Here is a 23,128-nt window from a genome sequence, read left to right on the forward strand (position 1 = left end):
AAACTCGCTCTAGAGTGTTTTTCAGGGCCTGCTATTCCGTCCGGTGGCCCCCAACTAAGCAAGGAGTCCTGTCCCAAGACCACGGAGACCCAGAGCCCACATTTATCAGGATTTATGGCCCCCGAGACCCCTGTGCAGTGGGACTTCACCGCGGCACGTCACAGGCCTCGACCACCCTGCATTACATCTTCGTGTAGGGCATTTGGATGGGAAGAAAAGGTTGTAGGGCAGAGTTATGGTGCTACAGCATGTGGGGTGCTCCCTCGAAGGCTCACAAGGCAAGGGGTTTATCAAACACTGTGACGAAGTGTAGATGTTCCTTTCAAAGTACATTTGCAAAGTGTTATGGGTAGTCTGATAACTGAGGTAACACTTGTCTGGTCAAAGCCTTGCACCTTGTGGACATCACTTTATATTCCCACAAGTGGGACCTACCCCGCAGTATGAAAATCACAGAGTTAAAGGAGAGTTTTGGTTATGACAAATTTAACAAAAACAACTACACTAGGAAACCTCACTTGAAAAGCAAAAACCACAGCATCATCAATATCTTGATTGTGTTGGTGTGATTTCAGTTTACTTTAGGATGCCGATGTTTATGTTTTCTGTAAGTTTGCATCCTCTTTTAAATATTTTATATTTTTATCATGCTGGCAATTAACTCCTTAGGTATGAAGAACAAGTTACTTACCTTCGGTAACGATTTGTCTGGTAGAGACATATTCTAGTTGCAGACTCCTTACCTTAGAATTTCCCTCAGGCGTCAGACTGGATCCAGAGATTTTTCTTCAAGCAGTGCCCTTGCAGATGACTCCATGTCAGTCACTGGTGTCGTGGTCGCCATGATGACATCGGGGTCATACATAGGCGCTGCCTTGGCATAGTGATGTCAGTTTTTTTTCACAACTTTCCACGCCAAAGCGCAGAGCCATGAAGAACACTGAGAATGGTGCACCAAAACTAAGGCTCTGAAAGGGTAATCTCTGTCCCTAGAAATCAGTTCGCGAGTGGGGAGGATGGGTGGGTCTGTAAGGAATCTGCAACTAGAATATGTCTCTACCAGATAAATCGTTACTGAAGGTAAGTAACTTGTTCATCTGATGGAGACTTCTAGTTGCACATTCCATTCCTTACCTCAGAATAGATATCCAAGCAATAACATCCTCCGTGGAGGGCTGCGAAGCAAGATCATACCAGAAAGTCCTGCAGGACCGAACAACCAAAGTAGCCGTCTCTGCGGACCTGACTGTCCAGGCAGTAATGCTCTGTAAGTCTATGCAGAGATGCCCATGTTGCTGACTGACAGATATCCAGGACAGGAACTCCACGTGCTAACACTGTGGAAGCAGCAGCTGCTCTTGTGGACTGAGGGTGCAAGCCCCCAGGGGTTTGCTTCTTAGCCAAAGCGTAGCACATTTTGATGCAAAGAACCACCCATCGTGAGATGACATGCTTCTACAATGCCTTCCCTTTCTTTGCACCGACATATCCAACAAAGAGTTGATTGTCCACCCGGAAATCTTCGGTACGATTGAGGTAGAACGCCAATGCTCTTTTTGGATCTAGACGGTGGAGTCTCTCCTCTTCATGAGAAGGATGTGGGGGTGTAGAAGGAAGTAGGCAAAGTGATGGATTGGCCTATATGAAAGGGTGTGACCACTTTGGGAAGGAAGGAGGCTCTCGTACAGAGCACCACCTTGTTAGGAAAACAGACAACAATTTGGGTTTAGAAAACAGAGGTGATGGCAACAAGAAATGCAGTTTTAAGAGTACGGAGCCACAAAGGACAGTTGTGTAATGGCTCAAAGGGAGCACACATCAGATAAGTAAGAACAAGATTAAGGTCCCACTGAGGCATGATAAATGGAGTGGGAGGAAACAAAAAGGTAAGACCCTTAAGGACTCTACCCACAAGAGGAGATTTTTAAAAAGAGAACGTTGGTCCGGCAACCTTAGGAAGATTGAGAAAGCTGACAAGTAACCTTTAAGAGTGCCTAATGCAGAGTCCTGCTGGGCTAAAGATAGGATGAACAGAAGCACCTCGGCGAGAGGAGCAGAGAGGGGATAAAGAGACTTGTTTGTACACAATGCCACAAATCTATGCCAACAACGGGCATATAACGTTTCGGTGGAGGGACGCCTGGCTGCCAAGATAACCTCACAGACTACGGGTGAAAAGTCAAATGCCATCAACTGCCGCCACTTAATCTCCACGCATGAAGACGAAGATTGGACAGGTTCGGATGGAGATCCCTCTCCTGTTGCTGCAACAGAAGATCCTACCAAAGGGGCAGTCTGACTGGAGGATCGGTGGCCATGCTCAATAGCTCTGGATACCATACTCTCTGGGCCCAGTCCGGAGCCACAGGATTACTTGGGCCCAGTCGTTTTTGATCTTCAGAACTCTGGATAGAAGTGGTATTGGTGAGAAGGTGTAAAGAAGGCCTGAGTTCCACTGACCGTTTTTTTTTGCGGAGGTGAACAGATCTAACCAAGGCTCTCCCCATTTGTGAAAGAGACCTTGCGCCACCTCTGGCTGGAGATGCCATTTGTGATCGACTATGCATCAACGGCTGAGTTTGCCTACTCTGGCGTTCAGAGAGCTCGCCAGATGTTGAACCACCAGGGATATGCCCTGATGTGCCAGCCATGTCCAGAGGCGCAGAGCCTCTTGCCAAAAGTTCCAGGACCCAACTCTGCCCTGTATGTTGCAGTACCACATGGCGGTGGTGTTGTCCATTAACACCTGCACTACTTTCCCTTTAAGAGAGGGAAGGAATGCTTTCAATGCAAGCCTGATCGCCCGGAGCTCCAGAAGGTTGATGTAGAGCCCAGACTCCGCCGGAGACCAGAGGCCTCGGATCTCTGCCTCTCCCATGTGACCGCCCCATCCCAGGAGTGATGCGTCTGTACCTACTGTCAGATCTGGTTGGGGAAGGGAGAGGGATCTGCCGTTGACCCAATCCTGAATCGAAAGCCTCCACTGCATATCTTTTCCAGTCCCCTCCGAGATCTGGACCATGTTGGGGAGATTCCCCTGATGCTGTGCATCCTGGAACTTCAAGTCCCACTGCAGAGCCTGCATATGCCATCTGGCATGTGTCACTAGCAGGATGCAGGAGGCCATGAGGCCCAGCAGCCTCAGAGTTGTTCTCACCGAAATCCAGGATAATGGCTGAAACATCGCAAAAATACCCTGAATATCCTGGACTCGCTTTTTGGGAGGATAGGCCCAAAACTGCACTGTGTCCAGAACAGCCCTGATGAAAGGGAGCGTCTGAGAGGGAGTCAGGTGTAAGTTCGGCATGTTTATAGTGAACCCCAGCTTGTGAAGGAGGTTCAACGTAGTCTGAAGGTGGGAGACAACTTTCGGGGGCGTGTCCGCTTTCAACAGCCAGTCGTCAAGGTAGGGGGAAGACTGAAGCTCCCTAACCTGCACAGATGAGCTGCAACCACCGCCATCACTTTTGTGAACACCCGGGGCATGCTGGTAAGGCCAAAAGGGAGCAGGATGGGAATATTGAAGTAAGTGTCCTGCAAGTCCAGCGCTACCATCCTGTCTCCTGGATCCAAGGCAGACAAGGCCTGAGCCAGAGTGAGCATTTTGAACTTCTCCTTCTTGAGGAAGAGATTGAGGGCCTGAAGCTATAGGATAGGACGTAAGCCCTTGTCCTTTTTGGGCACCGGAAAGTAGCGGGAAAAACAACCACAACCTACTTCCTGCGCAGGGACCCTCTCTATGGCCCCTTTGGCCAAGAGAACTGTGACTTCCTCATGGAAAAGTGCCAGATGATCCTGCGGTAAGGGGCCGTAAGATAGAGGCATGGCCAGTGGGGTAGTCTTGAAGGGGAGGGAGTAGCCCATTCGGACGATCTGCAAAACCCACCTGTCTGTCGTAATGGTCTCCCAGTGGGGCAGGTAATGGCAAATCCTGCCACCAACCGGTATATGAGGGTGGGTACGGACTAGAAAGGTTTGGAGGCTGCAGCAGGGGCGGACTGCGCAGACCTCTGGTTCCCTGCCCCCACAAGCCCGTGGAATTCTGCGTCCCCGGCCACACAGGGGCTGAGCAGCGTGTCTGACACGGTGGGTGGAAAAGGGATGCGACAGGGAGCCCTTCCGTGGCCACGAAAGGTGGGCTACTGGGGGCAAGGTGCAACCGAAAGGCCAAGGGACCGAGCCGTAGCCCGGGACTACTTAAATCTCTCAAGCGCTGAGTCTGCCTTGTCTCCAAAGAGACAGATGCCATCAAAGGGCATGTCCAGGAGGGTCTGTTGGACATCCCGTGAAAAACCTGACGTCCTCAACCAGGCGTGGCACCTTAAGGCCACCGTTGATGTAACCAATCTGCCTAGAGAGTTGGTTGTGTCCAGTCCACATCGAGTGGTGAACTTAGCCACAAGACTCCAATCAGCAACGTCTTGAGAGACGATAGGCCGGGCCTCCTCCAGGATCTGCGGCAGAACTTGCGCAACCGTATCCCACAATGTATGGGTATAGTGGCACAAAAGGCATGCGGTGTTCAACAATCGCAACGCCAGACTGGAGGAAGAAAACATTGTCTTCCCAAGTTGGTCCAGTCTCTTTGATTTCGTATTGGGGGGCGGGGGCAGAAGAGGATGTCTGGATGACAAGGCTCTCAGGCGTGGGGTGGTGGGACAGGAATTTAGAGTCATTTGGAGCGGGCCGATGGTGGCGAGCGATTGTCCTGTTCACAGGAGCCCCTGTGCTGGGTCTGGACCAAGTATCCAGAAGGACATCAGTGAGGGCTTCGTTAAAGGGGAGGAGAGGCCCCGTGGTGGAAGCCCCAGGTTGAAGCACCTCTGTCAGGAGATTCGTCCTACCGCTACAGTGGGCAGCTCTAGGCCAAGGACCTCAGTCACCCTACTGACCACCACAGAATAAGCGGCTACCTCCGCCGTAGCCATGGTAGGAGGAGAAAGCATGCTAGCATCTGGAAAAGTATCCAGACCACTAGCCTCACCTCATTCCTGTGCCAAGTCCAAATCAGGGTTATCTAGCTAGTATTCTAAAGTGTCCAGCATCCCCTCCTATCCTTCCTCGTATTCATACCCAGTGTAATAAGGGTCCGAATCCAACCTGGGGTGAGAAGGCCCCATCAAAGTCGGAAACGGCGTTGGCTGATGCCGTTCTGGCTCCGGGTTGTCGGGTATAAGGATTGGTTCACCTTCAATTGGGGGCACAACCGATAGCACGATTGGCGTCGGCACGGATCCTGTAGCGGATCCGGAGGGACCCTCGGGCCGAGGCCGAAGCCTCCGGTGTGGAACCCGAAGGGCCCCCATCCAAACCCCAAGGCCCCAAAGGTGCCGCAGAGGGGTCGGACTACCCAAATATGAGGCACATGGCCTCATAAAACTCCATGAGGTGGGCAGGGGTCGCCCCAGCTCCCGGAAAGTTGGGGAGGCACGGTGCGGACCCAGAAGTAGGCTCTGCGGACGGAAACCTGGAGCATCAATGCTCCACCACGTCGCTCGGCCGATGCGACGTGTTGAAGTCAAAGAATGCCTGACCTTCTTCAACTTCTTCTTTTTCTTACCTGGAAGATTTTGATGACGACGAGTGGTGGTGAGCTGGCCTGGCTTATAGTGGGTACCAATGGTACTTACACCTTGTGCCGGGTTCAGTTATCCCTTATTAGTAGATTAGTAGTGTTCTAAAAGCTTAGGCTGATAGAGGGAGCTATAGCAGAGAAGCTGAGGCTGAACTATGAGACATGCAAAGCTCCAACTATACCACTTATATCATATAGGTACTATATCATAAGAAAGACAATACTCTGTCACTAAAATAAAGTACCTTTATTTTTGGTAACTCAATGTGCCAAAAATATCTCAGAGGATATACCCCCTTAGGAGGTAAGTAAAATACACAAAATATACACAGAAAACCAAATCAGGTAAGTAACACAGTCAGAAAGTAGTGCAAACAGTGTAGAATACAATTGGATACGATAGGCCTAGGGGCAACACAAACTATATACTAAGAAAGTGGAATGCGAACCACAAATGGACCCCTAGGCTAGTGTAGTGTGTAGACGGTCGCTGGGAGTGTGAGAAAACACTAAGAGTGTCCAAGATACCCCACCCCAAGACCCTGGAAAGTAGGAGTAAAGTACTACTATATCCCCAGTAACACACTAAAGTCGTGATAAAGGATTTTGCAAAGACCACAACAGACTGCAAAGCACTGAAGACGAATTCCTGGACCTGAGGACCTGTAAAGGAAGGGGACCAAGTCCAAGAGTCGTGAAAGTGTCGAGGGGGGCAGAAGCCCACTTAATCCCGGATGAAGGTGCAAAATGGCTGCCTCCGGATGGAAGAAGCTGAAGATTCTGCAACAACGAAAGGTGCTAGGAACTTCTCCTTCATGCAGAAGATGTCCCACAGAGTGCTGGAGGATGCAGAGTTGTTTCCTTGGCAAAATACCGCAAACAAGCCTTGCTAGCTGCAAGAGTTGCGGTTGGAGAAAAAGGGTGCTGCCCGGGCCAGGAAGGACCAGGATGTCGCCACTTGGGAGAGGAGACAGAGGGGGCCCTCAGCAACGTAGAGAGCCCACGCACAAGAAGGTAGAACCCACAGAATTCCTTGCACACATGTTCAAGAAGTCTGAACACGGCGTCATCTCAACACTGCAAAAGAGGGTCCCACAACACTGGAGATCAACTCAGGGAGCTGAGCCTCACAGGACAGAGTGCTTGGGACCTAGGTTTGGCTGTGCATGCAGGATTTTGTGGAAATGTGCACAGAAGCCCTTGTAGCTGCAGTTCATGCGGTGCACAGGATTACTATCTGGAGAGGGGAAGCAAGGACTTACCTCCTCCAAATTTGGACAGTTGGGCCACTGGACAGTCTGGGTCAATTGGGTCCACCACCTGTGTTCCAGGGGCCACGCTAGTTAGGATGAGAGGGGTCCCAGAGTGCCGGTGACGCTGAAGTTTGGTGCCTGCTGAAGAGGGGGAAGATTCCATCGACCCACTGGAGATTTCTTTGTGGCTTCCAGTGCAGGATGAAGGCAGGCAGCCCCCAAAGCATGCACCACCAGGAAACAGTTGAGAAAGCCGGCAGGATTAGGCGCTACAATGTCGCTGGTAGTCTTCTTGCTACTTTGTAGCAGTTTTGCAGGCGTCCTGGAGCAGTCAGCGGTCGACCCTTGGCAGAAGTCGAAGAGAGAGGTGCAGAGGAACTCTGGTGAATTCTTGCAAGGCGTTATCTGAGGAAAAGCCCACTAGAGAGACCCTAAATAGCCCTCAGAGGAGGATTGGCCACCTAGTCAGGTATGCACCTATCAGGAGGGATCTCTGACATCACCTGCTGGCACTGGCCACTCAGAGGCCTCCAGAATGCCCTCACACCTCTGGAAACAAGATGGCAGAGGTCTGAGACACACTGGAGGAGCTCTGGGCACCACCCCTGGGGTGGTGATGGACAGGGGAGTGGTCACTCCCCTTTCCTTTGTCCAGTTTCGCGCCAGAGCAGGAACTGGGGGGTTCCATAAACCAGTGTAGACTGGCTTATGCAAGAAGGGCACCATCTGTGCCCTTCAAAGCATTTCCATAGGCTGGGAGAGGCTACCCCTCCCTGACCTTTAACACCCATTTCCAAAGGGAGATGAAATTCTTTGTTCTGCCTTCCTGGGACTGGGCTGCCCAGACCCCAGGAGGGCGGAACCCTGTCTGTGGGGTGGCAGCAGAGGTAGCTCCAGAGAAAACCCCAGAGAGCTGGTTTGTCAGTACCCAGGGTCCATAGTGGAGCCCCAGGGATGCATGGGATTGGCTCCCTAATACCAGATTTGGCATGGGGGGACAATTCCATGATCTTAGACATGTTACATGGCCATGTTCGGAGTTACCATTGTGAAGCTACATATAGGTATTAACCTATATGTAGTACACACATGTAATGGTGTCCTCGCACTCACAAAGTCCGGGGAAATGGCCCTGAACTATGTGGGGTTACCTTTGCTAGTGCAAGGGTGCCCTCACACTTAGTAACTTTGCACCTAACCTTCAGCAAGTGAAGGTTAGACATATAGGTGACTTATAAGTTACTTAAGTGCAGTGAAAATGGCTGTGAAATAACATGTGCTTTATTTTACTCAGGCTGCAGTGGCAGTCCTGTGTGAAGGTTTGTCTGAGCTCCCTATGGGTGGCAAAAGAAATGCTGCAGCCCTTAGGGATCTCCTGGAACCCCGATACCCTGGGTACCTAGGTACCATATACTAGGGAATTATAAGGGTGTTCCAGTGAGCAAACTGAAATTGGTGAAAGTGGTCACTAGCCTATAGTGACAATTTTAAAGGCAGAGAGAGCATAAGCACTGAGGTTCTGATTAGCAGAGCCTCAGTGACACAGTTAGTCACTACACAGGTATACACATTCAGGCCACAAACTATGAGCACTGGAGTCCTGGCTAGCAGGATCCCAGTGAGACAGGCAAAAACAAACTGACATACATGCAAAAATGGGGGTAACATGCCAGGCAAGATGGTAGTTTCCTACAACGATTGGCGTCAGCACGGATCTGGTAGCGGATCCGGTAGCGGATCCGGAGGGACCCTCGGGCCAAGGCCGAAGCCTCCGGTGTGGAACCCAAAGGGCCCCCATCCGAACCACAAGGCCCCGAAGGTGCCGCAGAGGGGTCGGACTGCCCAAATATGAGGCACATGGCCTCATAAAACTCCTTGAGTTGGGCAGGAGTCGCCCCAGCTCCCAGAAAGTTGGGGAGGCACGGAACGGAACCAGAAGTAGGCTCTGCGGATGGAAGCCTGGAACGTCAATGCTCCACCACGTCGCCGATGCGATGTGTTCAAGTCAAAGAATGCCTGACCTTCTTCAACTTCTTCTTTTTCTTACCCGAATGACCTGAAGATTTCGATGACGAGTGGAGGTGCCTCTGAAAATTAGCAAATCCTTTTATATCGATTTTTTGAAATGCTTACATCCCGAGCTGAATTTGCTGTTACAAAGATGCCTTTTAGGTACACAATACTCTGTGAGAAACACGATTCCCCCTCCCCAGTTTTTATGACATTCAGTTCTTGCTTGAGCTAGAACCTAAGCATCTGCTGACAGCAACGCAGATGTGGCGAGTTATGCACTAATGTTCAAAATAAATGTGATAGAACTGTTGGTGTTACTGAGACACCACTTCGGCTACTACTTTAGTGAACCAAAGAGAATTGTACTCTTGTCTTGCTTTTTTTTTTTTTTTTTACCTAGCCTGTATATTTAGCGAATGTATTGGGAACAACCATTTGCATAGATGTCTAACCTAGTCTTGGAGCAGCACTCAGTGCTACAAGTCTATGTCCTAATGCACATAATTACGCTTTACCAATGTACAGGAGACTTGCCTGGACATTCCTGCTCCTACTAGTGAAATTAAATAGACATTATTAAAATTAGCAATGGACATGCTAAACCGAAAGTGCTTTTTCTAACACAGCTACTTCTTTAGTGCCTTCCAAGCAGCTTTTCATTTTTTGGAGGTCTTCCGAGCAACAAGAAAGGTGCACTAACCACAAAAAACAATCCAACTAATGCTTATGTTGTGCAGATGGTTGCATCGGTTGGGTTTGTGCACTCATTTTTGGGGACCGGGACTTCGTTTCATGATCATTAAACAAACGTAAGAGAGAAAAAGAAAAGGGAGCTGAAGGAGGGAAAGACAGATAGGGAAACAGTTACAAAGAGAGGAGGCAGGGATGAAAAAGAGCATGCAAAAATGACATATGGTTGCATAGGATGTGTAGAGAGGTTGAAGGCAGAGACATATGGTGAACCAAAACCAAACACCATCAATATTCAGCAACCTTTGGCAACTGGATTCGGCCATGGCAGCGATGGGCCCTAGCACCTATCTTTTTCTAATTCATATTAAGCATTGAATCTAATCCAATCCTGCTTCAATTTAACCATATAAATAATAAAACCTACATTCAGCATTAATTAGATGTATGCTGTACACCTTCATAAGAGTTTGCAATATTACATATTTTGTAAAACATACCTAGTTCCTCTTCTGTGTTGAGAAAACCACCTGAAAACTTTCCATATTTGTCACCTATTGATTTAATGTCGAAATAAACATTGCCTGCAAGGTAAAGAAATACAAACATAATTGTTTTTAGATCAACAGAATTGATGGTATTTGTATTTTGTGTCCAGTAAAGTAACTGAAAGAGGTGATCATCTTTAACTTATCTAAACAGCAAGCAATATGAAATCCAGATAACTACTCCTTAGTTCATTTAAGATAAATTAATTTGGAACTACTTTTTGTTGAGGTGTATGTAGTACAGAGCTGCCATCCACAAGGAAAATCCTATCCAGTGGCAGCCGGTTTATCAATCTGGGATCTTTCTAGCAGCATTTGACAGAGACTGCTGATATTGGTCCATCACCTCTTCTCGCCTGGCTAGACTGTTCTGGTGAAGCGACAGCAGGCCACAGTGGTTGTAATGCTCTCGTGGAAGTGTGGGAGGTGGTGATCCTGCTTAGCTTGTAGGTTCTATGGGTAGTCCTGGCGTTGTTAGTTGTGGCCCCACATAATGTGGTAGAAACACCTATCGTATGTGAACTAAATTCTTCCCTTAGTGGCTAAACAGTGATCGACCTACCCTTCATAGGAGCTGAATTTCTGGGGTCAGGAGAAGGGGTTCAATTTTGGTTTTCATGCATGTGTTGCTTTTAGTGCTTGTTAATGAGCTGGGTACCCTGAAGGAGTCACATGACAAGTCTCAGCTTGGTCCAATTGACCATGGACTCCCAGACATATTTACATTATCTTTTCCATGGAGGACATGCAATTGGTCTTCCTCAAGAGACATACTCTGCTATTAAAACGTGAAATGTCGCTGCAGCCTTTACTGGCTGGATAGGTAACATCAAAAAGCCACCCACTGTGGGAGGGTGGGGTATTATTGGCAGTAATGCAGGGCTTTAGACTCTAGAATCAATTTTTCCCTTTGGGGAACACTACAAGCAATGGCACCATCAAATCCTTTGACAATAAGGAATAAGGCCTGTGCACCAACAAAGTATACCTGTACTGCTAGATTAAACACGTTTGCCGTTCATTCTGTTGACTGAGGAATACTCCCACCTCCACCTTGCTGGAGCCTGGAGTGATTCCAGAAGAAATTTGCATAGAAACAATGTCAATGTATGCAGAACAACTCATTAAAACACCAGACAGTTTAGACCGACTGATAATAATGAGGAGGACCTTGGGGTTATGGAAGACACAGAATGGAAAGTAGGAGTCAGCCTTCCAGACAAGTCTCCACCTAATACAGTGAAAACCTATCACAGAGCCTATTACTGTATAACTAGGCTTCATGGAAGGAGTTAATCCCGGGACTGGTTGTACCTAAAATGTCTAGTGGGAGAGGGTACCGTCCTACATTCAATCTAGGTGTGTAGAAACCACAGATATTCCGGAATAAAGTGAAATACTAACGGTCACTGTGCTCTCCAGTACCATTCTTAACAGCAGTGGCAGATGACGCTGATTTGCAGAGATGCCAACAGATGCTTTTCTTCAAGGGTCTGAAATTAGCTAAAAGAGACATGAACAGGGAGTGGGAACTTATCTCAACCATCTAATGATTAGTGGCTCAGAGACACAGATCGTTGTATGGCTCCAAGAGGGTCATGTGTGAGAGCGGGGGATGTCAAGGCAAGATTATAAAGATTTCGAGGCTAGGGTGACGCTCCTATTCATTGCTATAAAGGGAAGGATACCCTGAGGCTCCTGCACCGTCAATAAACTCCTTGGCCACTATAACCAAACAAACCAACAGTAATTTAGCCAAAGTATTTTATTTTTATTTTTTATTTTCACATTTTGCTATCATCAAAACAGTGAGCACATCAATATGGCAAAGCATGATGCAATGACAAAGTAACACGAGATGAGTAACTGAAATCTTCTGTACACAAGGTTGTCAAGTGTAATACTGTGAATACAAAAACTGAGCAGCAATTACCAGCATATAGTTACATCATAGTATCTCACAAGGCGGTGTGTGTCACCACTACGTCAAGTATTGAACAAATGTATAATTCCTGTAACAGGAAACTGCACAGTACGCCACCACAGGTGCGGCCCGCCTATTTATTCCGAATCTAGTTTTAGCGGGTAGGACCTCTATGGATCACAGAAGTCTTGTGGGCGGGTCACCGGTGGCAGTGTTTCTTCATATAACCCTGACCATTCCTCACACACTGACATGTCTTTCAGCCTATCACGAAACCTCGGCACAAGCCTCCCGCCCCACCTCATCGCCACTCTACGTTTCCCCAGAAGCAGGGCAAGAGCAGTAAATTTACAAAATGTTTTTGGAATCTGCTTAACATAACCCAACAAAACCCCGATCGGGGCGAATTGGTAAGCATGATAGGTCATACTGAGTAATGACGTCATAATTTAAGACCAGAATGTGGCCACTGCTGGGCATGTCCATGCTATATGAGGAAAATTTGCTCCTGGCATACCACAACAATTAGATTTAGTATTAAATCATGATAGTATTGTGCAAGATCTACTGGGGAAAGATACTTTCTATGTAGATATTTATATAGGATCAATTTGTAACTGCCATTGGAGGACACCTCCTTGGTTTGTTGACAACAAAATCGCCATTACTCTTCTTTTATATCCTTCCCCAGATCACCCTCTGTGGCCCAGCGTTGCCTGTGGAGTTCTGGAACCCATGAGTCTATTGCTGCAGTATACAATTGTGATATTAGTTTAGAAGGCTGTGGGCTAGTAAGAAGGATGGTCAGATACAACCATTCCAGGGGTTCCTCCAGGAACATACAAAAAAAAGATCTGGCTTCATGTACAAGTTTATCATAAGTAAGCAAATCCACCATACTTGCTAGTGAGTCTCCCACATAATCCTGGTAGGTTTTAAATATGTGTACATTAAATAAATCCCCCAGTGTAAGAAGATGTGTCCTCTGCAGCAACTGCAAAACCCCAGGGGCACTGCCCAGTTGTAACCCTTGATAATACCTGGTGGGTATGTGCTTAGAATATGGCAAGGATACATTGGGAGAGGGGTGTGACTCATCAGGCCCTTCTCAATAACCACAGTGGGGCATGTCTACTGTTGTGGAACCAGTTAGGGATGTATTGTACTTGCGCCACTAAGTAATAAACTTAAAAATTGTGGGCTGCAAACCCACCCTTGTGAGATGGAAGCTGAAAAGTGTGCCACAAATCTGGGGTTGCCAGCTCAAGCTAATTTAATCATTAAGGAGCGCATCTGGAGGAAGAAGGCTTTGTTTAAAGGTACTGGAATGTTCTTGAGTAAGTAGAGCAACTTGGAAAGGACTACCATTTTCATTAGGGCCACCCAACCTGCCAGTGAGAGCAGGAGGGCTATCCATTTAGCAATGCAAGATTGTAGGGTCTCCATATAAATTCCATAGTTCGCCCCCATAACGGTGGGAATAGCTATGTGATACAAGACAACCAAGTATCTGACCAGGTCAATCTTCCATTACAATTGATAAGCAGTGTCGGGTTTAGTAGTGGCTACCATTAAGGGGAACAATATTGATTTAGACTAATTGATCAAAGTCCAAACCATCGCCCAAAGTCAATTATTTCCTGTATAATGGAGTTCAAGTTGACAGCTGGAACTCTGATCACCAGCATCGCATTGTCGGCAAACATGGACAATAGCGTGTATCGGAACCCCATGTTTACCCTGCTGTCTGTAATGGGATTCACTTAAGAAGCGTGCCATTGGTTCTACAGTAAGGACAAAACCCTGACCTATCTCGAAAGGCTCTGACATACAACCATTCAAGCAAACCTAGTCGATGGGGCTGTATATAACAACTGTACCCACTTCAAAAACGCCCCACCCTTGTTAGCACTGTAAGCAGAAAAGGCCATTCAATAGTATTGAATGCCTTAGCAGCATCTTAAAAAATAAATTGCAATAACTGGCATCTCTGAGTCTAGCTGGTGTGTAAGGGTGAACAGTGAGTGGATAGTATCTGTCGAGAAGCGGCCCGGGATAATGCCAGACTGGTCCGGGCGAGTCAAGTGGGCATCAAAGACCGTAATCGATTAGCCAATAATTTGGCCAGAATCTTGCTGTCCACATTTATAAGACAAAGGGGACAGCATGAGTCGCATCTATGCAAGGGTTTTTCCAGCTTGAGGAACGTGATTATGATGGGTTCTCTCATTGTCAGTGGGAGTGTGCCCCGTTGGAACGCCTCAGCATATACGTCAAACAATATAGGTGCCAACTCCCAGGTGCTATCCCATTTGTGAGTTGTGTAATAACCTGCTTAATCTTCATAACTGGCAGGGGTCAGCAAAGAACCTCACGGTGTGCCTGATCTAACCCTGCCAAAGCAACCCGCTGTAAGTAGGTCTCCACCTCTGCTGGAGTAGCCTGTGCATGACAGGTGAACTGCTCTCAGTAGAAGGTAACAAATTCCTGCGTTATCTCCTCGGGGTCATGCAGGGAGTGCCCATCAGGAGTGTCAACATTATGAACATAATTAACAGTCCACCAGGGTTTCAGCAGCATGCCAAGTGTGTGCACTGACCTGTCCCCCTCTCCATATTTTCTGGCCTGTGAGTATTTACTTAGGAATTTCACCTCTATATCTGCCTCTTCCAAGAACGCCAGTAGTAGTGCCTTCAGTGGATCCAATATGCTTTGGTCTTTGGAATCTTCATGACGGAGTTCTAGGTAATAAAGCTCTTTTTCTAGCTGTGTAAGTCTCCCACTGTAATGTTAAGGGACATGGAATCCTTAAATCAATCACTCATCCCAGATAACAACCTTCAACACACCCCAAAATGTGGCAACCATGGTGACAGAACCCTTTTTTAAACTGATATAGTTCATAATCGTGGAGCAGATTTCTTCCTTAAATACGACATCTAGCAGTGTCTTAGGTTGTAGTCTCCATTGCGGCGCTTGCACCCAGGTAGTATGCAAGGTGAACAGTAAAACCACTGGGGAGTGATTGGATAGAGATTTGTGTAGGTGGCTCAAATTTCTTATCCAACCCACCACATCTCGTGAACCCACCCAGGAATCAAGCCGTGAGAAGGTATGCACAGAGGAGGGAAATGTGTACTTACGGGCAATGCATGCCAAACGTCTAGCATATCAAACTGTGCCATGATATCTAAGAATGCAAAACGAGCACTGGTCAGGCAGTGCTCGTGGCAGTCAGAGCAGTCCTTATGGTCTCCCCCCAGAGGATGATGTCATGGTCCACTGTGAGGCAGTGTTTGAATACTGTGCGGAAAAAGTCTGGACAATCAATGTTAGGTCCTATGTATTAAGTAGCATAACTTTTGTGTATCCAATGAGACCTTAGAGTATTAAACAGCATCCATCCAGGTCAGCTATGGTCTGGAGATGACAGAATGGCACCCTGTTTTCAAATGATGATGGCCACCTCTCTGAAGTATGATGTACAAGAAACTAAATATTTGTAAGGACCCCATGAAGTGGGTAAGCTCTTCCCTCTTCCCGACATGATGTGTGTTTTTTCCAAATAAATAACGTCCACATCATGGTGATTGAGGTAAGAAAGGTCCTGGCAACATTTACGAGGGTTACTTAGGCCCCGGACATTCCAAGTTATAAATGTCAATGCTATTCCTTCACGGTCAGGTTTATACACTATCAAGAACCAGAAGTGTTTCTAGTATTTGATCATATACATGGAGTTTCAGCCATTTGCCATGGTAATTCGCTCACTTATGAACTGTGCATACATTCTCGCCATGTCCCACTCGTCCCTTCCACACCAGGACCCAATCTCCCAGTGAACCCCCAAAACAATTCAAGTACCTTAATTAGTAAATTAAACACAAACTAGTTGTAGCATCTTATCTCATTAGATAACAGGGCCAAAAGCTGGGGACGCCCAGAGCACTGATAAGGTAGCAACAACCAGCAAAAGAGTCATGACTACATTGGTCTTAAGAAAGGGCTCTCGGTGGGTAGCACCATAAAACATAGAAAACGAGCCAATGCAATATAGCATGCAGTATAATCCAGACCGCTCAAATGGCAGCTTGAACGCAAGGTATTCCAATGGCAGAAAGAGTGCTGTTCGAGTAACCAACACATCTGTCTTAAAATGTTCTGAGGAGCATACATAAACCTGATGGCTAGTCATTCAACCTCATCTAGGGATGATGCATCATCCACACATTCACATGGCAAGGAAGCACCCAGTGAGGGAGGGTGCTTCTGCTAAAAGGAGAGAGCTGCTGTTGAGTCTGAAGATCTTCGGTTTACCCTTCCATGAGAAGGGGAGTCTCACCGGGTAGAGCATGGCGTACATTATCCCTGCTCTTGGAGTTACTTTTTGATGGGGAGAACATTTCTACTGGCGTCTCGTATAGATTGTGTGAAGTTGGGAAAGAAAGTTAGGTGCATCCCTTCATAACAGACCTCTCTGGCTTCTCGGGCCGGACGGAGCACCTGTTCTCTATCCCAATAGTTGAGGAACTTCACAATAAAGGGCCTGGGTAGAGGGCCTGAAATTGGCTGAGGAGCCAAGGATCTATTCACCCTCTCAATGACAAAGGATTGGAAGAATTCCTCAGTCCCAAACAACTTGAGAAGCAAATTTTCAATATAATCTTCAGTGGTTTCGCTGTGGTTTCAGGAACACCGAAAATATATACATTGCTTTTCCTAGACCTGGCCTCCAAGTTGTTGTATTTTAGTTGAACTTTGCGCAACTCCATTTTCATGCCCTCCAAAACCTTTCTCTGTTGTGTGCACACATCGTCAAGATCAGAGATGTGCTGTTCAGCATCCATTAGGCGCGTTTGTCTATGCGGTCTTTCACGTCATACATTCGCCTGGTCAGACAGTCCAGCTTATAATCAATGGTGGCAAGACTGGTTCGCATTTCAAGGAGGATCTACTTTAGATCCTCTGGGAGAGGAGTCATCTAACCCCTCCCACCCTCCACCCCCCTTCTCCTCTGGGCAAATTATCAGCTGGGGGTGTCGCTTGGCATGATTGTCTTTTAGATTTAAAGGTGAGGCGTTGTGACTTAGAGTCTGCTTTTCCCATTGTTTTGTGTAAGAGTACCAGGTAGACAGTAATAGCAAGTCAGGCTAAATGGGAGCAATGGCTCAGCAGAATAGGCCTAAAAAGTGCCTAGTAGTAGAGTTGCCACCTATGGGCCGACAATATTGTGCTTTACACCATCATGCAGTGGCAAATAGTTCATACACTGAAGGGAGAGTACTGTGTCAGACCGCATATATGTCCAGATTGCAGCTGTGTAGTCCGTTCACGGAGATCCATTCATCCACACCCTTCAGTTACTGGGCAACAATGTGTCAGAGATGGCATCTAGATTGGCTCCCCCAGTTGTTCTCTCCTGGTTGCTGGGAACATAACTCTCACGTCACTTCGGCTCTTCTCGACGAGCGGGTAAGTCATGCGGTATTAGGTCGGGCCAGGCCGTCGCTGGGCAGAGGCACTGGCGCACTCTCCCTGCCATTTCTGGCCTGACGAGCAGTGGCAGCCCCAGGTCACGACAGCAAAGCAAAGCGGTCACCTCCTCAAGGTTGTCCGGCAGCAAGCACCATCACAGAGGCCCGGAGTCCAAGGAGGCCCAGCAACGGTCCTGAAACTACACCATTCTCACTAAATGTTTTCATCCCCTTAGTCATACATTTACCTTATTCTGGTTTGTAAGTATTCATTCTCAAAATCTAATTTTCTGATCTTTAAACAAGTTGGGTGCCTTGGTTCCCGGGCTCCCCCCATGGGCCCCGCACCCCCCCCCCTCCACCCCCGGTTGTGGATGGAAGGGGAATCCCTTCCCCTTCCGACCCCAACACCCCCCTCGGCAATCCGATGACATCAGCGCGCTCACAGCGCGCCGACGTCATCAAATATTGACGAGGGACACGCTGGAAGCCATTTGCTTCCAGCGCGTCGAGGGAAGAGGACTTACAGGTAAGTCCTTCCCTCTTTAGGGGTTGGTGGGAAACAGATACGGGGGGAAAGGAAAGGGTTTTTCCTTTTCCCCTGTGCCTGTTTTCAGTGGATTCCTGCTCCACACTAGCCACCAGGGATTTGTTCATTTATTAGATTTTGGGAGCGACCCCTTGGGGAAGGGTCGCTCACATGGGGGGCTATTTTATTTCGTATTTCACCCCCGGGGGGGGGGGGGGCCAAAACCACTAGACACCAGGGATTTACGTTTTCACAATTATTTTGGGAGAGACCCCTTGGGCAAGGGTCGCTCCCATGGGGGGCTATTTTTTTTATCCTATTTCGCCCCCCCCCCCCCCGACCCCCCCACCCCCCCATGGGGGAGCGAAAACCACTAGACACCAGGGATTTTATTTTCTTTATGTTTTTGGGCAGCGACCCCTTAGGCAAGGGTCGCTGCCCCGGGGCCAATAATTTTTTATATGTTTTGACCCCCCCTGGGGCTAGATCGGCCACGGGAAGGGGGGGGGGCTAAACCCACTAGGCACCAGGGATTGTGTGGTGTGTGTGTGTTTTTTGTGTGTTTGGGGGCACCCCTTCGGCAAGGGTCGCCCCCCCCCAAATAGGGCAGAATCCACTTAGACACCAGGGATCCTGTGTGTGTGTTTTTGTGTGTGGGGGGGAGGAGGGGCGGCACCTTTGGCAAGGGTCGCCCCCCCCCCCCCCAAAGGGGGCTCATTAGTGATGGCCATTTCTGCCCACCTAGGAGGCAGATCAGCCTATTTTTGTTAGGCCCATCTGCACCCAAGGGGGGCAGAAGGCACCAAGATGTCAGAGATTCTGTTTTTGGTTCCCTTTGTTTTTTTTGTGCTGGAGGCACCCCCATTCGCCCCCTTTGGCAAGGGCCGCTGCCCCCCCCCCCCCCCAAAAACAGGGTACAGAGCTGTTGGCCATTTCTGCCCCACTTGGGGGCAGATCAGCCTATTTTTTTTAGGCCCATCTGCCTCCTAGTGGGGCAGAAGCCACTTAGGCAGCAGGGACAATTTCTAAGTTCTTGGTGGCGGGTTGTTTGTTAACTGGCGAAGTATTTGTATTTATAATTATAACAGTTTATTCTTCTTTTTGTTCTAGTTCAAAGCTTTTGCTTCCTTTGCTGTGGATCCTTGCGGTTTTGGCAGTAGTTGTCCTGCGGTTTGCATAGTTGCATGTTTTAGGTAAGTGAAGGCAATTTACTCCAAAGGAGTATTGTTGACATGCATGAATGACATGTTTGTAGGTGGTGTACTAAATGCAGTATTGTGTGTGAAATTGTCCTTAGATTTGAGCACAATGATATTTGTGTTGTCGTAAGTCTAATTTGCTTTTTTCTTTTTAGTGGGATATCATTGGTGATTGCTGTATCTGTGCAGAGAAGTTGCTGGTGAGTAGCTTTTTCAGGCAAGTGAGTGGAATAGTTTTTTAGTACATAACCCTTTGTGATAAAGCTACACTTTGTTTATTACTTATTTTAGTGCTAGTTGTTGTTGGCAATCCATTTGTTGTTAGTGAGGAACATGGCTAGCCGCAGAGTGACCACTCAGCAGGTTGTTGGCATGCTCTTTGAGTCGTCTTCAGACCATGATTACGAGACTGACTCTACATCTGAGGCAGAGGAGGAAATGAGAGATTCTGGCAGTGAGTTTTCTGTCCGAGAGTATTCTTCTGATGAGGAAGCTACTCTCAGTGCAGATGAAGGGCCTGTTTTAGAGGAGGACATTGATATGCCAAGAGTGCAGCAGCCTGGGGCTTTCCCATTAGAAGACCTGACACCTAGATTGCCCCAAACATGGAACAGCCACAGTTACCTGCATTTACTGGTCTCCCAGGGTGTACAGTCAATACGGAAAACGTTTTGCCTGTCCATTTCTTTCACTTGTTTATGGACGATGTATTTTTGGAAGAGATTGTGGAGCAGACTAATTTGTATGCAGAACAATATTTGAGGGACAACGCTGCCAGACTTAGGCCTCAGTCTAGAGCTACTCAGTGGGTTCCCACATATCTGGAAGAGATTAAAAAGTTTTTAGGTTTGACTTTTTTGATGGGGTTGATCAGGAAGCTGTCACTGGCTTCTTATTGGTCTACTAGTCCATTGATGGCAACGGCTATATTTTCTGCAACTATGACACGTAATCGCTATTTGCTTCTTCTTCGTATGCTGCATTTTGTAGACAATGCTTTAGCCTTGCCACGAGATCACCCTGATTGTGACCGTCTTTTTAAGATTAGGCCTGTCCTTGATTATTTTGTAGATCGTTTTTCAGAGGTCTATGTTCCAGGCAAAGAGATAAGTGTGGACGAGTCTTTGGTCCTTTTCAAGGGGCGGTTAGTTTTTAAGCAGTACATTCCTAGTAAGAGGGCACGGTATGGAATTAAATTGTATATGCTGTCGGAAAGCAGTACAGGATATGTGTATAATTTCCGGGTCGACACTGGTAGGGATTCCAGTATTGACCCTCCTGGTTGTCCGGCCACTTTTGGAGTTAGCGAAAAACTTGTGTGGGAACTTGGTAGACGACTGTTTAACAAAGGTCACCATTTGTACGTAGATAATTTCTACACTGGAGTGAAGTTGTTCAAGGAGTTGTTTAGAATGGACATTGTTGCTTGTGGCACAATCCGTTCTAACCGGAAAGGCTATCCAAGGGAGCTTGTCTGTAAAAAACTTGAGCGGGGAAAGTGCAGTGCCTTGCGGAATAATGAGCTGCTAGCTCTGAAATGTTCAGACAGGAGGGATGTGTACATGCTATCTACCATCCATGATGAGAGTACTTCCCCTGTGACTGTTTGGGGTCAGGTTGCGGAAGTGCGCAAACCTGCATTCATTTTGGACTACAATAGGCACATGGGTGGTGTTGATAGAGTAGATCAGAGGTTGGAACCTTACACTGCTCTTCGTAAGTCTTACGTGTGGTATAAAAAGTTGGCGCTACATTTATTTCATTTGGCAACTTTTAATGCTTTTATTGTGTGCAAGGATTGTTCACCTGTGTCAAGGATGACATTTGTTAAATTTCAGGAGTCAGTGATAGAGAGCCTTATTGTGGTGGAACGGGCAAGAGTTCCTAGAGTAGAAGTGGTGGAGGAAGTGGCTAGATTGAAAGATCGCCACTTTCCAGATCACATTCCTCCCACTCCCAAAACAGACTTGTAGAGTATGTGCCCAGAGATCAATCCGGAGGGAGAGCCGGATGTACTGCCCCGAATGCCCTTCAAAGCCTGGGCTGTGTGTGCCCGGCTGTTTTAGAAGTTACCACACTAGGAAAAGAATTTGGGAAATACCGTGAACGTAAACTGCCTGTTTTATATTTTCATATGTTCAGTTTTACGGTTGGCATTACTGTCATGTATTTAGTTAGAGCTTTTGTGTTTGTAGTTTTGTACTTATTTTATAATTAGTTAGTGGTTTCTTTGTTGTTTATAAATGGCGGTGTGCGTGGGGTGGCGCTTGGCTGGCGGTGTGCGTGAGGTGGCGCTTGGCTGGCGGTATGCGTGGGGTGGCGCTTGGCTAGCGGTGTGCGTGGGGTGGCGCTTGGTTGGCGGTGTGCGTGGGGTGGCGCTTATCTGGCTGTATGGGTCGGGTGGCGCTTGGCTGGCGGTGTGCTTGGGGTGGCGCTTGGCTGGCGGTGTGCATGGAGTGGCGCTTGGCTGGCGGTATGGGGGGGTGGCGCTTGGCTGGCGGTATGGGGGGGTGGCGCTTGGCTGGCGGTATGGGGGGGTGGCGCTTGGCTAGCGGTGCCAGCCAAACACCAGTCCACACACTCATCATCTGGTGTGATTGCTGTATCAGGCATGTGGGCGTATGAAAGTGATGGGCCCTTGACTGGCGCTGTCTGTCGATGCAAGTGTTGTAATGTGCTCGGCCTGTGGCTGGCAGCGTGAATGGTCTTGTGCATGTCATGTATGAAAGGTATGTGAATGGACTGTAAAGCGGTTGGTGCCTTGCCGTGGCTTTATAGCTCACGAGCTGTGAGTCATTGGTTCAGTTTTTTGGCCTTTCAGTTATTACCAGTGCATTTCACTTTTGTTAAATCTCTTGTTAATCAAATTTGATCTACTGAACCATCACTCACCCTTGTGCCAAATCCAACCAGTATGTATGGTACAAATGACAAAACCTGCTCCGCTGTAATCAGGCGTCGCAGCACACTTGTGACATGCTAGGTGTTTCAGGTGGGACCCCGATGATGAAGCATGCCACCAACTTGGTTAGTGGGTGAGGGGTCTTTTTCACATAACCTAAGTGTGTTTCTTTTCACAGTTTTAGTGTTTGGCACATCACCGACGTATGTGAGCACATCAAAATGATACATTACAAAACTACCTGTATTTGGGGGGGAGAGGGCACCTAAGTTTTGGGTCCTGGGTGCAGCCTTCGTCTAGGGAAACCTACCAAACCCAGACATTTTTTAAAACTAGACACCCCAAGGAGTCCAGGGAGGTGTGGCTTGCGTGGGTCCCCCAACATTTTCTTACCCAGACTCCTCTGCAAACCTCAAAATTTGCTTAAAAAAGCATATTTTCCTGATTTTCATTTGTAGGATCACCGCTTCAGCACACAATTCCTACTCCCCAGCGTTCCCCTCAGTCTCCCAACTAAAATGACACCTCACTTGTGTGGGTCCCCAAGGCAGAGTCAGCCTAAAGATGTATAAAAGAAGAGTATGTGCTTATCAACTCTCTGTGCTATCCCCATAATCTCTACAAGTTTGTGGCCTTTTTCTGTTGCAGGCACCTAGCCCACCCACACAAGTGAGGTATCATTTTTATCGGGAGACTTGGGGGAACGCTGCGTGGAAGGAAATTTGTGGCTCCTCTCAGATTCCAGAACTTTCTGTCACCGAAATGTAAGGAAAACATGTTTTTTTAGACACATTTTGAGGTTTGCAAAGGAATCTGGGTAACAGAACCTGGTCAGAGCCCCACAAGTCACCCCATCTTGGATTCCCCTAGGTCTCTAGTTTTAAAAAATGCACAGGTTTGGTAGGTTTCCCTAGGTGCCGGCTGAGCTAGAGGCAAAAATCTACAGGTAGGCACTTTGCAAAAAACACCTCTGTTTTCTGTCAAAAATGGGATGTGTCCACGTTGTATTTTGGGGCATTTT

At 47.7% G+C, this 23,128-nt stretch overlaps 1 protein-coding gene across 5 annotated transcripts in view; it reads right to left on the reverse strand.

The window, feature by feature from the left end:
* The window catches only part of CARS2 (cysteinyl-tRNA synthetase 2, mitochondrial), a 387,142-nt gene that overhangs the window by 197,330 nt on the left and 166,684 nt on the right, over nt 1-23,128 (reverse strand). For all 5 annotated transcript variants that reach the window (XM_069205121.1, XM_069205122.1, XM_069205123.1 and 2 more), the window contains one exon: nt 10,032-10,115. In XM_069205121.1, coding sequence (XP_069061222.1) covers nt 10,032-10,115 — 84 coding nt within the window. The remainder of the gene's footprint in view (nt 1-10,031; nt 10,116-23,128) is intronic.

The sequence above is a fragment of the Pleurodeles waltl genome, chromosome 8, assembly GCF_031143425.1.
Source record: "Pleurodeles waltl isolate 20211129_DDA chromosome 8, aPleWal1.hap1.20221129, whole genome shotgun sequence".
NCBI lineage: Eukaryota > Metazoa > Chordata > Amphibia > Caudata > Salamandridae > Pleurodeles > Pleurodeles waltl.